The 17,407-nt window shown below is 49.3% G+C and overlaps 1 protein-coding gene across 1 annotated transcript in view; it reads left to right on the forward strand.

Moving 5' to 3' along the window:
- PDZD2 (PDZ domain containing 2) overlaps window positions 1-17,407 on the forward strand; it is a 374,099-nt gene that overhangs the window by 346,163 nt on the left and 10,529 nt on the right. Inside the window, exons 17-20 of the mRNA XM_006896805.1 lie at window positions 359-1,167; window positions 4,554-4,683; window positions 6,387-10,161; window positions 11,660-11,777. Coding sequence (XP_006896867.1) covers window positions 359-1,167; window positions 4,554-4,683; window positions 6,387-10,161; window positions 11,660-11,777 — 4,832 coding nt within the window. The remainder of the gene's footprint in view (window positions 1-358; window positions 1,168-4,553; window positions 4,684-6,386; window positions 10,162-11,659; window positions 11,778-17,407) is intronic.

Here is a 17,407-nt window from a genome sequence, read left to right on the forward strand (position 1 = left end):
GTCAGAACTGATCCACAGCTGACCCTCTGGTGGGTTTTCAGAGCCAGTAAAATGGACAGGAAGAGACTGCCCGTGCCTTCTTCCATAGAGCAGCTGGTGGATCAGAACTGCATGCCTTTGGGATTGTAGTGCAGCTTCTAACTACTAGACCACGAGGTTAGAAATAAATAAGGGAAGCCAGTAGGAAAGAAGAGTACCAAGAGGTAGTGACTGCCCTCTTGGAGCTCTCTAGAAGTCATACATCATTTAAAGCTTTATAAGCATGGACATGGTTGTATACACCGATGGGCTGGTAGACCCACACCAGATGGTGCACTTAATTGTATTTAACTTTTCCCCTCACCTTTATCTCCACCAGCTCACAAGGAACCCGGAAAAGCCAGAGCCAACAGCCTGGTGTGTCTTGGAAGCCAGCGGGCCTTTGGGCTCGTCCATAAGCAGGTGGCCATTGCCAGACAAACGAGTCTCCCTGGAAGCCCACAGGGCCCCCGAAACCCTCTCTTCCGTCAGAGAAGGGTGGGCTGCTATGATGGCAATGATGCCAGTGACGAGGAAGACTTCGATGGGGAAGGAGACTGTGTTTCCCTTCCAGGCACCCTCCTGGGTCCCAGCAGGCCTCAGGCGGAGGATGGCTCTGGGAAGGTCATCACAACCTTGTGCAAGGTCACGGATATCAACAGTCAGCAGGCGCCACCTCAGAAAACAGTGGTCAGCAAGACCGTCTCGGCTCCTTTCCTTGGCAGCTCTCTGGACGCGGAGGAGAAGGTTCCAAGGACTATGGTGTCCTCTCTTTCCCAGACAGCCAACCTGCTGGACTCCACAGAGGCCTCCATGGGCAGCCCTGGCTGCTCGGGGAAGAAGGAGTCGTCAGAACGGAGGAGTTCACTCAGATTGGAATGCAGAGCCAGCACAGGCACCCCGAGTCCAAAGAGCACAGCGTGCTCCAGTTCCTCCCCACAGAATGATCTCCTGGGGTCCAGGCACAAGCCGGTGGCCAGGATCAGCCCACACTGCAAGAGGCCCACAGCAGAGGCCGGGCCCTGCAACCCGGGGACAGCAGACCTGATGGACACAGCCCACGGATCATGTGGTCCAGACGTGACAATCCAAGCTGCTTCTTTAAAAGTGACCATCGGTGGTTTCCAGCCAGCTGGGACAGCGGAGACGGTAATTGACCTTTCCCCCTGTGTTGCTAAATGAGCATCATGCGGGTTCGAGAGGTGCCTGAGGTAAAGCTGAGGGTCAGCTGCCTGAGAGAAGGGTTCAAAGATCCTGAGGATGGTCTCTGGTCATTGTCACTCTTCCCAGGACACTGGCTCCTTGGGACCCTCTCACTGTGACAGCTGGTGGTTTGGAGGAAAGTGGCCTGGAGTTGAGTCAGAAGGTCTAGTCCAGCTTCTAGCTGTCCACAGGCTACAGATGATGATGGAAAGGTGGTGTGGACGTAAAGCCCAGGGCCTGACACTGGCCCCTCCACAGAGGAGCTGAAAGATCATTTGGGGAAATCCTGGGGCATTTCAAGCCTCATTCTCTGGCTGGAAAGACCACCTCCCAGAATAGCAGTAGTTGTTAGGTGCTGAAGCTGCGACTGTGACCGCAGTGACCCCTCCCTGTGCCATCCTCACAGTCTCCCCATGCTCAAGTCTATCGCTGCAGTCACCGTGTCTGCGTCTGTCGACCTCACTGAGGGTCTTCTTCTCTTTTTTTGACCTTCCATTTAGCGCAGATCAGTGGGAAATATTAAATACGGGTATATTTATTAACAGAAACCTGATACGGTTGGAAAGAACTCTAAGGTGTTTTTTTTTTAAATATTCTGTCATAAACCAACACCACTGACATAAATTTAATTCCAACTCATAATGGCCCCACAGAGCAGAATAGAGCTGCACCTTGGAAGTTTCCAAATCTACAAATCCTTATGGGAGCAGACTGCCACATCTTTCTCCTACAGAGCGGCAGGAAGGCTTGAACCACTGGCCTTTTGGTTAACAGTCAAACTCTTAACTACCAGAGCTTCTTCATTCTCCCATGACTGTGTAGAGTTACTGCTATTCATTTCTTTACGTGTCATGTGGATCGAATGGGGATTTGTTGTTGTTGCGTGATTGCCTTCAAGTTGAGCATGATTCATAGAGACCCTATAAACAAAAGGCCTGAAGCCTTTCAATAAGTAGCGACCTTTATCAAAGTTCATCGAGTTTCCAGAGGCATGTTGTTTAAGAAGTGGATAAAATTGTCCATATCTAATAGAAGTTATAGGGTCAGTATCTGACAACAAAAGTTGTTAGAATATTCCAAAATTAGTAAATTGCTCATTTTTAAATTTCAATACACCTCCACTTTAGCAAAGAGCAAATAAGAGGCACTTAATACTGTATTTGCTCTCCACACAAATAAGTTTGCTCCATCTGATAAAATAATCCGGAACGACTTGTGTGACTATGTCTATCAAGATATGTGTTCAGGTGGTTTTTACACATGTGTAAATAAAGCCAGGATATGTAACATCATAGAAAGTGTTCTAGCAAAACATGATTTTTTAGCCTTACTTAAAAAAGAAAACCATCTTCCCCCCCTCTTCTCGAAAAGCATGTTATTATTCGAATCACCATATAAAGTTAACGTTTTACTATTGAAATTTCAGACGATGAATAAATTAATTTTTTAATTCTTTTTTTAAAATAATCTTCAACAAGTTTTGGATAATCATACAAAGACAAGTCAGGATGATTATTCCTAATAATTTGTATCTATTAGAGTCAATATTCCTCAATATGCATAAGAATGACAGGAGAAGTGTCGATGCCTTTGAGTTGTGGAGCTGTAGCAGAGAGCTGAGTATCCCATAGACTGCAAAGAGAACACACAGATATATCTTGGAGAAGGTGCAGCCAAATTGCTGCTTGGAGACAAGGATAATGAAGCTTTGTCACACATCATTTGGGCATGTCATTTGGATAGGCTCTTTCTTAGAAGATGCTTAGAAAGCATCTTCTCAGGCTTAGAAAGGTAGAGGGTCAGCAAAGGAGAGGAAGACCATCAACGCAATGGGCTGACACAGTGGCTACATCAGTGGGATCAAGCATACAAGAGATGATAAGGATGGCACAGGGTTTGGGTTCAGGGGTCACTAGGAGTTGTACTCGACTCAACGGTAATTAGCAGTAACAGCAACACTCCCCAAAAAAGAACTGTCAGCAGCATTTGACACTCTTTTAACAAAAGAAGCTTAATTTTTCTTGCAAGAAATTGTAAGAAAATAATTGTACACTAATTTTAATAGTTCATAATTGGGTTTATACATGAGAAAGAAAACAGGATGTTTTGCCGTGATAAGATTGAGAATTTTTAAAAAATATCTTTTGGGAACTGGGTGCACTTCTATTATTTTTTACACTGTGCTTATGCCTTACCAGTAAATAGAAAGTAAACAGAGTGAATGAAGCCCTATGTAGCTCTCCCTCCCTCACCAATCCACCTTTTACTAAATGATGATTTTCCTTGAGTAGCTGCCCGCCACTCAACTCCCATCCCTATTGTCCCTGCTGCCACCTACTGGCCACTGTATTAACTGAGCAAGTAAAAATCAAATCAGATTTAACTTTTTAAGCCAATTTTTTTTTTATGGTCAATATGAGATGAAAGGAAGAAAAGACAATTGATTCTTGGTAACGTAACATTTTAAATATTAATGGTAGATTTCATTTCTCCACATTAGTTATCTCCCTCATTACCCCAAACAGAAGGGTTGTTTAGAGTCTCGGCTAACACTGTGCAAAGCAGAAACAAACATTTCTAACACAGATGCAGCCTTTGATGTGCTACATACTGCCTTGATAACTGTTGCCTCGTTTCACCATCTTTTAAATCTCTATGAGTTAGACAAGTCTTTTTTTTTTTTAAAATCTCTGAATTTGGGGAAGAATTTGCATACAAATGTCATAGAATTGTATCAATATGACAATGTTAAAATTTTTATTCCAAGGTTTACTAATCATGCATTTTTCATACCATTACTCATAGACATTTTGTTTGTTCTCTGATATTAACTCCCATTTATTAATTAATTGCAATATCTACTCAGCTCTTTATTGTGTATTGTCTTTCACTCAGTTTATCTATTTTTACCGCCTCTCTTTCTCCCTTCCTATTTCCATGATTCCTCCAAGATTGACTCTTTCCCTGTGTAAATCTCTCCCTAATTTTTTATATTAGTGGGCTCACACCATACTTGGTTTTTAGTGAGTAGGTTACTTCATTCTGCATCATTTGTTCCAGATTCACCTACGTTTTTGCACAAATTCTTGATCAGTTTTTGGTGATTAGATAAAACAAGCCTTCTCACCCCCATTTTAAAGTTGAGAAGACTGAGGCTTAGGGAAGAATGGTAAAGCTATGCAGATGCTAGAAGATGTTAAGATCAGAGCCTGGGTCTCATCCAGGGCTTTTTCGAATGTCTCCAAACCTGCTCTGGTCTACAGATTATGTTGTGTTATGATGAAGATAACGTGTGTACCATTGTAAGTGACTTATGGGTATTACTGTTCCAGGAATCTCCGGGAAAGCCGACCAGCGAGGATGGCTGCGTCCCTGCAGACAGTAAACCAGCCAGCACTCTGTCCCACCGTACAGAAAGCCAGTCCAAAGCTTTACCAGTGGGAGCACAGCCCCCTGTGAAGGGTAAGATATTTCTATCATTTGTAAAGAGTAGACATTATCCCAGTAAGAACACTCTAAGTGGAGAATTGAGGTGGGAGTGGGGATTGAAATCTCCAGACAAATGAAGGTGTATAAAAGTCATCTGCACTTAGGAATCCCTGCACAGTGTTGATGGGGATGAGTCTTTCAAGAGGCATCATGGAAGAAAGGCCTGGCAGTCTATGTCTGGAAAGTCCACCACTGAAAACCCACACAGGGTCACCGTGAGTCAGAATCAACGCTATAGCAACTGGTCACCTGCATGTGACAACTTTGTTGTTAATGGTAGTTGTGGTGGCCGGTCACCTCAGTCATCCAAAACTCAATAAAACTCAAACTCATTGTTGTCCATTTGGGACCAACTCATAGCTAACCCTCTAGTGGGTCTCCAAGGCCGTAAATCACACAAGAGACTACTCATCTTTTTCCCTCAAAGCAGCTGGTGGATTTGAACCACCACAGGTGCCACATGTGGCTCAGCAGTGCACCTTTTAAGGACTTTACCAGAGCATGCCTTACAAAGTAAAACCGGGCTGCAGGTTGTTGTTGGCTGTGAATATAGTGGAGGGGTTCTGGTGGTGAAATGGTGAGGCACGTGTCCATCCTTATAAGGTACTGACGGAGCAGCCTGAGCGCCCAGCTCTGGGGACCACCCTTAGCACAGAGGATCTCGGTGCCAGCACACCTGTGGCCTGCCCCAGGTCCGAAGCTGCAGAAGGGCCCAGTATCCACCGCACCCTCATTGGTACAGCCTGGGGGACCTTCCTCCATGTGCATGTGCCCGAGTGTGTCCACAGTCTTGGGCATTTGAGATATTTCCCACTTAAACCACTTCGTGAAAAGCAGCCTTTAAATGACCTCTTTTTTTTTTTTTTGCCTCGTTGCTACTTTGCCCATGTTTGGAACAGAAGGAGCAGAAAGCCGTGGGGTGGGGGGAGTTTTGGAAAGTCTGAGCCCAGAGAGCACCCCATCCAAGACCTTGTCTTTCCAAGTGGCCTGGGAAATTAGGGGCAGTTCAAATGGACATCTCGCCCACAGCCGGGCCTGGCCTGATGGGCATTGCCCAATGCTGGCACTGAGATGCCATGTGCCATCTGCATGGAAGCAGAGAGAAGCAAAGGAATGAAGCAGTCACAGCCCGGGGCTTTGCCATTGTATAAATGCCAACAAGGTGACAGCATGAAGAAAGCCAAGCTCAAGATTCCCAGTGTCCGAGTCCTTATAAATAACCAAAAAGAAGGAAAGAACAGAGGCACACGGTCACTCAGCAGGGCCATGTTTGTTAGATGTAGCTCCTCTGTAATTAGAGAGATAAGAATAAATCCAGAAAGATAAGATGGTTGGCGCTCAGGTTGCAGGGGGCGCGGGCTCTGGTGGCTTAGTGGTAAGGGACTGAGCTGCCAAAGCAAAGGTGTGCGGTTTGAATCCACCAGCTGCTTCATGGCAGAAAGATAAGCAGTCAACTCCTATGCTATCAGCTGCCTCTGAAAACTCACTCGATGGTCAGCTACAAGTCACTTCCAGCTCCACAGTACAGCAAGAGTTTGCTTGTGAAATATCTTTCTAGAAAACAGTTAGATTGCTTATGAAGTTTTTGCTTGTTGTTTGGTTTTGTTTTTTTTTTTAAATTTTTCATTTTCTCTGCTTCTTCCACCATCACACTTTTTGTTTTCATTCTCATCCAGGCCTGGGCAGCTCACAGGACCTCATCCTGTCCCCCGGAAGAAAGGCAGCTTCCTCTGACTCCAGCAAGGCCCCCACAGACATAGGCGAGGCCAGTCGGCCCAGGGACCACAGGAAGCCAGTGTCACCCCAGCCCCCTGAGTCTGAGGACCGGCCTCAGGTCAGACTCACCCGTGACCTCGGCCTATCCCCAGGATCTAGGAAGACGCCGGCTCCTCCTGACTTCAGCCAGACTCAAGCCACCTTCCCCGAGGACACCAAGAAGGCGGCCACCCTCAAGGGAGCGGGACCTGAGGCAGAGAGATTATCTCAAGCTAGTGCTGCCCTGTCACCAGACCAGGTCACCTCCCAAGACAGACAGAGCAACCACGGCAGGGCTTTGGAGACAACAGAAACCCGCATTCCAGAACATTCTGGGGCATCTGTATCCACGAGGCCACAGGCCCAAGCCTCCCTGGCATCATCCACAGACAAGACCATGGTGGGGTGCGGCCGTGGCTCTGGGCACTGCTGCCCGGGAGCGAACAGGAACAGCCCTGTGACTGACATCGACACACTCATCACGGAGCTGGACGGTCCTGAAGGAGGACGCCTGTCCTGTCAGACAGGTGACAGTGCCAGTCATGATGGCAGGGCTCAAGGTGGCCCTCCTGCCAAGGCCGAAAATGGAGGCATCTCCCAAGACAAGGCCACCTTGGGGAAAGGGACCCCGTCCCCAAGGAGGGCCCGAGCCACTGGGCCACCCCCACACCCCCAGTGGGCCTCCCAGCCTTCACTCTTGGATTCCATCCACCCCGACAAACACTTCACTGTGAACAAGAACTTCCTGAACAACTACTCGAGAAATCTGAGCAGTTTCCATGAGGACAGCCTGTCCCTCTCGGGCCCGGGCGACAGCACAGAGCCGTCCCTCTCATCCATGTATGGTGACGCGGAGGACTCGTCCTCAGACCCCGAGTCCCTCACAGAAGCCCCTCGAACTTCCACCAGGGACCGCTGGTCACCTCCTCCTCCCAGGGCAGCCCACCAGGGAGATGCCACAGAGTCTGAGGAGGAGCAAGTTGAAATCTGCTCCGCCCATGGCTATCCCCGTCCCCTGTCGGCCACTTCTCAGAAGGCACCCTGCCCTGCGTTGGCCAGAGTCCTGCCATTAAAGCCCCGTGCACTGGTGGCATCGGTGGGAGACGCCTGTGACACAGCGACCTTCGTGCCAGCAACATCATGCTTCTCAGTGCCAGACTCTGACCAGCCATTCTCTCTATTAACTCTGAGCCCTCAGGAGCCCGCAGCTCGTGGGGACACAGGCCTTTCTCGGTGTCCAGAAGGAACAGTAGAAGTGGCCGGCACTGGCACAGCTGGGGCAAGCAGCCAGCCTTCTGAAGTCACCAGTCGTCAGGATGTCCCGGTCACTCCCTGTTTGTCTCATGTCATGAACGGTGTGGCCTGTGACCTGCTGGACGATGTGACCCTGAACGAAGGACAGGAAACAAATGTCAATGCCAGTGAAGAGCCTGCCCCGCTCGGCATGGGGGTCCCCGAGAACAGAGACCCTGTCCTGGCAAACCTGCACATCTCTGAAGGCCAGGACCCTGGGGACCTGCCCCTCAGGCCCAAAGCCACCTCCAGGAGGCCCATCATGGCCTGGTTTAAGGAAATCAATAAAACATCCCCAGGCACTCCTCCGCAGAGCAGGACTGAAAAAGAGCCCTGCACAGTGACGCCCAGGGGCCCTGATCCTAAAATGCACAAAAAAGGGGCGTCTGTGGCCAGCAGCCCCCCTCAGCCGAAGGTGAGCCAGGAAAATAAAGAGGTGCCCAAGAAGAGTTCCATAGAAACGCTCCTGAGTGCCAGCCCGAAGGCCAGGCCCAGCCCGAAGCTCAAGAAGCTGAGTATTAAGAGGGCAAGCAGGGTCGGGGCAGAAGCTGGGGGGACGGAGCCCCACAAAGGCCCGACCTCACCCCAGGGGGGCCAGAAAATGCTCCCCAGGGGCGCTGCGCATCACAGCCACACAGGTGACCAGGACGAGCCCAGCAAGGCCGTGGCCACCCCAAAGTGCACGCTAGACAATAGACCACCACTGGTGGCATCTGGGACACTGAAGGCCTCGGCGTCAGACATGAGCATCAGGACAGTCTCGCCCATCACCTCCCCCAAGTGTCCCAAGGAGCCCCCAGGTGTAGGAAGTCATCACTCGGAACCAGATGGCAGTTGGCCCGCTGTCCCCAGGTCCCCCAGGGGTGTCACAGAGAGAATGAACGAGAGCTCCAGGCCATCACACAGCAGTGTGTCCCCTGGCCACCTCTCCACTGCGGGGAACAGGCCTGACACCCCGCCTGTTTCAGAAACAGCCCATCCCTGGGGGCCTGGCGAGAAAGGACACAGAGCCATCACCAGGGAGGCCCTCGAAGGGACAAAGCAGCTGAAAATCATCGAGGGTCCTGAGACCACACCTAAGGGGGCTTCTGGTGACAAGCCAGCTGCAAATTACAGGCGGGCGATGGTTTCAGCCCACAGCAATGGTCACGAGAGGGGTGAGGTCCGGCTTCGTCCCTTGTCAGTGGACTGGTCTCCTCAAGACCCCCAGTCACCATCAGCTCGGGCCTCACAGGTGGCCCCAGAGCTGTCCCGTTCCCTCAGTGCCACCAAGCTGGCTCCCTGCCCCTCCCCACAGCTGCCCCCCAGGACAGAAGCCTCCATGCGGAAAGCAAGCCCCACACTGGAGCCCCAGGGGCTGCCCAAGAATGTCACCACTTCAGGGACCGCTGTGGATGACCACCCCTACTTCACACCTCGCCCGGCCACCAGGACCTACTCCATGCCGGCCCAGTTCTCCAGCCACTTTGGACGGGAGGGCCTGTCCCTCCACACCCCTGGTAACCCCCATCCTGATAACTGGGACCCTGAGACAGGCAGTGGTAGCTTCCTGGAGACCAAGCCGTCCAAAGGCAGTGGCCTCAGTCTGGCCAACGGGCAGGGCGTGTACAGCATGAAGCCCCTTCTGGAGACGGGCACTGACGGCGGGGACACCCTGCCTCTCCTCAGCGACAAAATCAGGGTTACCAGGCGCCATTACTACTACGAGCAGAGCTGGCCCCACGAATCTACCTCATTCTTCTCTGTCAAGCAGAGGATCAAGTCCTTTGAGAACCTGGCCCACCCTGAGCGGCCGGCCACCAAGGCTGGCCCCCTGTCGTCCCCATTGGTCAGTGCCAAGCCCCCCATCGGACGACGATCGTCCGGGAGCATCCCCTCCGGGGCTCTCGGCCACCACGGGGAGGCCGCCCGCTCGCTGCGGCGGAGCCTGAGCTCCTGCAGCGAGAACCAGAGCGAAGCCAGCGTCCTGGTGGCCCCGATGACCAAGTCCCCCTCCAGCGCGGTGCTGACTGGCAGCCGGCAGCCCCCCCGGGAGGCCGGTGACCGGGGCCAAGATTCCAACATGCAGAAAGCCCCGGGGTCCTCCGGGGTGCTCGCCCCCACAATGCCAGCCGCCTCGCCCGTCAAGAGGCACAAGTCGTCCGTGCGCCACAGCCAGGCGTCTCCACTGTCGCGCTCCAAGCTGCAGGAGCTGCGCGCGCTGAGCATGCCCGACCTGGACAAGCTGTGCGCGGGGGACGGCGCCAGGGAGCCCGCCGCCCTGCTCTTCAAAACCCAGCTGGAGATCGTGCCCCGCAGGCCGCCCTGCGCCCCCGCTGCGGGCCCTGCCCCAGGAGAGGACCCCCAGGAGGACGCTGCCCAGGCTGGCCAGGACCTGGCCTCCGGGGAGAGCTGGGCAGTTAAGTGAGTATCTGCACCCACCCTCCTACCTTTTCCTTAACTTAATGTTGGAAGTCTTTGCAGTTTCCAGAACATGGGAGCCCTGGTGGCCTAGTGGGTAAGGAGTTGTGCTTCTGGTCCAAAGGCAACCAGTCTGAATCCACCAGCTGCTCCATGGGAGAAAGGTGGGAATTTATAACCTCTGAAAACCCATTGGAGGGTCAGCTGTGAGTGGGAGCCATGAGTTTGAGTTTTAAGTGTGATGAGATCCTGGCTTTGTTCCTGAACTAAACAAAAGGACTTGGTGGGACACTGAATGAAGTCTGGACCAAGACTGCCCAGGTCACATCCCTGACCCTGCAGTCTTCCTTGTGAGGATTGGACTGCTGCGATATAAGATGTCAAATAGGGGGAGCTGTGTGAAGGGCACAGAGACCTCTACTGCTCTGTTGCTATTGTGTGCCTTCAAGTCAGAACTGACCCAGAGGTGACCCTCCAGCCAGAGACCTCTCCTGCTCTGTTGCTGTTGTTTGCCTTCAAGTTGGAACTAATCCAGAACGCACAACATGCCATCAGGGTTGCAGTCCAGCTTCTTGCCACTAGGCCAAAGACCCTCCAGGAGAATTGACATGGTGACTGAAACGAGTAATAAAAACATGACACATAGCATGCAAGTGATGTAGGGCAAGGCAAGGTTGAGATGTGTTGTTCATAGGATCGCTATGAGTCCCTGTCAACTCGAGGACACTGAACCACACTCCTGGGATCATTACTGAGAAAACTGAGCTCTCATGGCTCAGTGGTGAGGAGTTGTGTTGCCAACCCAAAGGCGTGTGGTTCAAATCCACTGGCTGTTCTGCAGGAAAAAAATAGGCAGTCTCCCCCTGATTGATTTACAGCCTCTGAAAACCTGCTGGAGGGTCAGCTGTGATTTGGTTTCAGCTCCACAGTATGTAAGTTACAACTGGGGAAATTCAGGACCTCCAGGGGGAGCATTGCCCGGAGGACAGGATTATACAGAACGTGATACTTCAGTCAGAGCACGATGCCAGGGAGCTGGAACAAAGGAGACTGTACCTCAGACACAGCCTGGGCCTCTGAACGCATCCAGAAGCCAACAGGAGAGCTGATACGAGGATTTCCTGCAAATCTGTATGCTATTTTTTAATCAGTCAGAAATGTCCTGCACATCTTGAAGGAAACCCTGAATCCCCAGCAATTCCCATTGGTGTCAGCAGTAAATGAAACTTCTGAGTGGCATGCAGGGTCCCTCAAGTGGTTGGGAGCAGAAATTAGGACCAAAAGAAAGCATGTGGTTCAGAAAATGATGGCAAGGGAGCACTGTGCTTGTCAGAAAGGTGATGGTGGTGGTGGTTAGGAGCTGCCGAGTCGACTGACTCAGTGACCCTATGAACAAACACATCTTTATGGATGATATCAAAAGGAGAGCCACTTAAATGCATCATTAAAAACAGAGACATGGCTTTGTCCTTTAATGCTCGTCACATGTCTTTCTATCTAGTTTGGCTCAACTTCTCATCTCGGTGGGTGACCAGCAAAAGTTGCAGTCTGTCCTGTCATCGGTGGGGTCAAAATCTACCGTCCTCAGTCTTGTTCAGGAAGCGAAGGCACAATCAGAGGTGAGTGGGACAACGGACGCACACACGTCAGCATCCCGGGGCGTGTGTGGTGAGTGGTGCTTATCCTCATACCTACGACAGGTGTTTCTTTCCAGTCTATCCATTTGGGGTGAAATCCTTTCTAAAAGGCCTCCCACATCTCCTGACTTCACAGGCATCCCGAGGGATGTGGCCTGTTGTTAATGATTCAGGAATGGTCAATGGGGGCCTTGAGCTGGGATCTGGGGGTGTTCTTAGGTCTATCCCAGGTACCCCCACCTTCTGGCCGACTGGCTGGCTTAAATGATCAGTGGGCTGCTAAGTAGATGAATGGACTTGATAATGTATCTACTCTATATAACGTGGCATGTGTCAGGGTAGCAAATGTATTGCATTTGTGTCTTCAACAAAGTATAGTTGAGGCCTTAAGGGCTTTTTCCCTTGGAACAAAGTCCTGCCTTCTTTTTTCCCTACATCTGTACTTCTTTTATAAGATCAGCATGTTAGATCTATCTGGGGAGTCTAAGGTGTCCAACTGAAAGCACCACAATAGGTGGAGAATAGATTGAGGTTGTTGACAGTTTCAGCTTGCTCAGCTCCACAACCAACACTCTTGGTACCAGAAACCAGGAAATCAAGACAAATTGCACTGGGAAAGTGTACTGTCAGAGACCTCTCTGAAGTGCTAAAGAGCAATGATGTCAGTCTAGAGATTAAGGTGCACCTGATTCAGGCCATGGTCTTTGCAACTACTTGCTATGCATCAGAGAGCTAGACTAAGGATGACAAAAAAAAGACTTGATGCGTTTGAGTTGTGGTATTGAAGAAAAGTATTGAAAATACCATGGACTGCTAAGGAAACAAACAGATCCAACTTGGAGAGGGTGAAACCAAGTTTCTCCTTAGAGGCAAGTATTTTGAAGCTCCGTCTCACATATTTTGGGCATGTGGCCAGGAGAGACCGGTCCTTGGAGAAGGACATCATGCTTAGAAGGGTGGAGGGACAGTGCAGAAGAGGAAGACCCCAGATGAGATGGGTTGAAACAGTAACTGAGGGAATGGGAGTTGGTATGACAGAGTCAGTGAGACTGGCTTAGGACAGGGCAGAGTTCAGAGTTTTTGTACATATAGGGTCAATTTGAGTCACAGGCAACTCGATGGCACATAACAACAACTACAAGGTGACCAAAGTGGCCCAAGATTAAGGAAAGAGAAAATAATTTTTTCTTTAAAGGAACAGCTATTGCTGTTGTCTGGATAAAATTAAAGGGAGCTGTCACCAGTGAAAATGAAGGCTAGGGACCCAATTTAGAAACAATTTATCGACATAGATGGCAACACAAAATGTAGAGGTGAAAAGAGGTGCTCAGGATGTCTGCAGTGTGTCTCCCACAAGCTCACTGGAGCTGCCCGGAGCCCGATCAGGAGCACAGGGCAGTGGGCCTGTTTACAAGGAAGCAAGGCATTCCGTTCCAGACCCGCTGAGCTGAAGTTACAGTGGAGGAGTGAGTTAGAAATGGGAGAAGAATCCTCAGAGCTTGGTAGGGGACAATGGACTTTCTGTGGCTTTGCAAAGAGAGAAGATCATTTTGAAGAGAACTAAAGTACACCATGGTATTATCAGTCACCTCCTAGGCACGTGAAAGCTGCACAAAGAATAAGGAATGAGGAAGACTGGGTGCCTCTGAATTCTGGTGAATCCCAAGGACTGCCAGAAGAATGAACAGATCTGTTCTGGAAGTATAGCAGGAATACAGCAGAGAACCGAAGACAGCAGGAGTTCATCTGACGTACTTTAGACATGTTATCAGGAGGATGAGTCCAAGCAGCAGGACATCGTGCTTGCTGTCAAGTAGAGGTTCAGTGAGAAGGAAGAAGGACTGACAGGGTCTATGACAATGGGCTCCTGCACAGCGGTGGTCGTGGAGACCGTGCACAAGCCAGATGGGCTTTCATTCTGTAGTACACAGGATCGGTGCGAGTGGTAACTGAGTCAGCTTGCTTCTGGAAACTCTATGAACTTGGAGAAAGGATGAATGTTATACAAGTATTTAGGTCTTTTGTTCATAGGGTCTCTGGCACTTAACAACAACCACATGAATATATATATATATATATCATAATTGTTGTTGCTGAAATCATCGAGTCAAATGTGACTCATAGCAATCCTATGAACAACAGACCTGAACCCTGTCCTGGCCTGTGCCATCCTTACACTTCCTGACACACTCAAGTCCATTGCTGCAGTTGCTGTGTCAGTTCACCTGATTGAGGGTCTTCCTCTCCTTCACTGTCCCTCCACCTTTCCAAGCATGATGTTCCTCTCCAAGGAATAGCCTCCCCTAGAAATACACACGAAGTGTGTGAGAAGCCTCACCATCCTTGCATTCAAGGAGCACTCCTCTGTCTGTTCTATTTCCATGACTTATCTATTTGTTCTTTTGGCAGTCCGTGGGGTATTCTGTATCCTTCTCGAGCAAAACTCAAGGCCATATGTTCTTCTGTCATCCTTACTTATCATCCAACTCTCTGATACATAGCACGTGATTGAGCAGACCATGACTGAAATAACGCACACACCTTAGTCTTCAAATTGACATCATTGCTCTTTATCATTTTGGTGAGGTCACTGACAGGGAACTTGCCCAGTGCAATATATCTCTTGGTTTCCTCACTCTTGGTACCAAGCATGTTGATTGTTGATCCAAGCAAGATGAAATTATTGACCGTTTCAGTCCTTTCTCCATCCATCATAGTCTTTACTATTGGTCCTGTGTTGAAAGCCTTTGTTTTCTTGGTGTTGAGATATGATCCATATTGAAGGCAGTAGTCCTTGATGTTCTGCAGCAAGCACTTCATATCCCCCTCACTTTCAGCAAGCAAAGTTGTGTCATCTGCATAATGCAGACTGTTGATGTGTCTTCTTCTGATCCTAATGCCAAATACCTCTTCATAGAGTCCAGTGTCGGGAATTATTTGTCCAGCATACAGATGAATAGGTACAGAGAAAGGATGCCGTGTTCCCTTGCAGTGTTCTGATAACAGCTTCTTGATCTAGGTATAGATTTCTCAGAGTACAATTAAAAGAAAACCCCAAACAAGGAGAAAAGTGTTACTGATCTCCCTGAAGCTGAGGCAAGTGACAGGTGGAAATGTGTGCTAGTACACCTGCCTCGGCTCCTAAAACAGTGGCTGGCTGGCCTCTGTTTCCCTCTTGCTGTAGAAAGAAAAAAGTGCCGACAAGTCACAAGGACCCAGGACAGTGGTTTTCAGCCAGACGCTGCTAAACATCTAGAATTCTAGTTTTCAACCTGTCGACTCACTGGTTCCAGTCTCCTGCTTCTGAAGTTAGGCCCTGTTCTGAGTGCTCCTGTGCCTGCCTAGTGTGGATCTGCAGTTTTAATTCTGCATTTCCCGCTCCTCTACATTGGGCTTTTGTCTGCAGAAGGTCCTCGGAAGAGAAACAGGGAATCGCCACTGGCTGGTGAGTGACCATGGTCACGGCCGCCACCTGCTGGTCAAATCGGAGAGTTACACCTGTTGACCCCTGTTCTTGCTCAGAAATGTCTCAAGAGCATCTGAATGAAGCTTGTGGCGTCTGAGAGAGAGACTGGTGGCTTCAAATAAAGCCTTTAAATAAATTGGATGTGACAATATATAATAACAAAATAAACTATGTGTGCACATCTAATTTCCTTCTCTGAACAATATTAATTTCTCAGGGCTGTCATATAGCTTTGAATGCTAATAAATGCTTATTTTCTGTTTAAGAAAAGAGCAAATGAGAACCCTTTTTCCTTGGTGATAACATGTTTGGGACACTAGAGTATTCTAGGAACATTGTTCCAGAAATTCCAGTGTTAGGCTGTGCCACCTCTCTGCTGGAGAAACACCCTCCATTTCCCACATTTAGCAAAAAGGAGTATCTTTTCGTCTCTGCTCATTGTTCAGCTGTTGTTGCTGTGGCAACAATAACCATTTCACACATGTAAGTAACCGTTTCCCACGTGGAAGACGTCCTCCGATTCTAAGTTCAGGTAGAATGATGGCCTCATGCCCTGAGATTTGCTACAAACATTTCATAAACTCAAACTCAACCGCTGTCAAGTTGCGCTCTGCCTCGCAGTGACTTTCCACTGGGTTTCTGACGATGTCAACCTTAGTGAAAAGCTGCCCATCTTTACCCCGCAGAGCCACTGGTGGGTTTGAGTCAGTGGAGAACCTTGGCCTTTGGGTAAGCAACATAAGGTTGTGTCTGACCACTGCCAGAGCTCTTAAACATTGAATGTTGTTGTTAGGTGCCATTGAGTTGAGTATGATTCATAGCTACCTATGAACAACAGACCTAACCACTTCCTGACACACTCAAGCCCATTGCTGCAATTACTGTGTCAATCCACCTGCTTGAGGGTCCATCCTCGCACTTCCTGACACTCTCAACTCCATTGCTGCAATTACTGTGTCAATCCACCTGCTTGAGGGAGGGTCTTCCTTTCTTTTGCTTTCCCTCCACCCTTCCCAGCATCATGTCACTCTATCTTAGCCAGCCTCTCCTAGCAACATGCCCAAAGTGTGTGAGAAGAAGCTTTACCATGCTCGCCTCTGAGAAACACTCTGGCTGCAACTTCTCCAAGACATCACTGTTCTTTTTGCAGTGCATGGGATGTTCAGTGCTCTTCTCCAACACCACAGCTCAAAGGCATCAATTCTTCTGTCTTCCTTATTCACTGTCCAGCTCTCAGATGCACAGCAAGTGATTGAAAAGATCATACCTGAAACAGGTGCACCTTAGTCCTCAAACATCATTACTCCTTAATAAGTTGGAGAGGTTCCTTGCCACAGGCATCCCCAGTGTAATATGTCTCTGATATGCTGGCTGCTGGTAACAACTATATTGATTGTGGATTCAAGTAAGATTGTTGCCTTGATATTGAGATGCAATCCATATTGAAGTTTGCAATATTTGATCTTCTGCAGCAAGTGCTTCAAGTCTCCTCATGTTCAACAAGCAAGGTTGTGTCATTTGCATAACACAGGTTATTGATGAGTCTCCCTCCAATCCTGATGCCACATTCCTCTTCAGAGTCCAACTCCTTGAATAATTTGCTCAGTGTACAGACTGAGTAGGCATGGAGAGAATCCATCAACTAGAGAAACGTTAGATAGTGTTGCAGGAAACAAAACCACGATACCGATCTCGGGGACTGGAGCTGTCAGATGTAGTTTTCAAGGACAGCATTGTTCTGGGATCTTCCGCTCCCCCTGCCTGGCTCTTCTCTCACTCAGCCATCATCACGTGAGGCAAGCATTGCTGTGGAAGATCACTCCTTTTTCATTGCAATGGGTGTCATCTCTCTTCTTTTTCATTTTGTTATTGTCTACGGTTGATTTCAGAATGAACAGTGAGCCAAGATACTACATTTGTGCCAGAAGTCTCCTGCCTTGCTCTGAGTGTGACATACAGGTGCTAAAATGGAATAGCACAAAACTTTCCTGAGCCCTCTGGTGTTTTTCCAGGTGTCATTTAGGGAAGAGCAGAAATCCAGCTCTGCTGGTCTCCCCTTTGGTCTGCCCACAGCTGTGTAGGGGCTGCAGGACCTCCCAAGAGCCCAACTGGCTTCTGTGACGGCATGGGAAGCTTCTCAGGGCAG

This window comes from Elephantulus edwardii, unplaced genomic scaffold (genome assembly GCF_000299155.1).
Source record: "Elephantulus edwardii isolate Elephantulus edwardi_28Jun2011 unplaced genomic scaffold, EleEdw1.0 scaffold00191, whole genome shotgun sequence".
In the NCBI taxonomy this organism is placed as follows: Eukaryota; Metazoa; Chordata; class Mammalia; order Macroscelidea; family Macroscelididae; genus Elephantulus; species Elephantulus edwardii.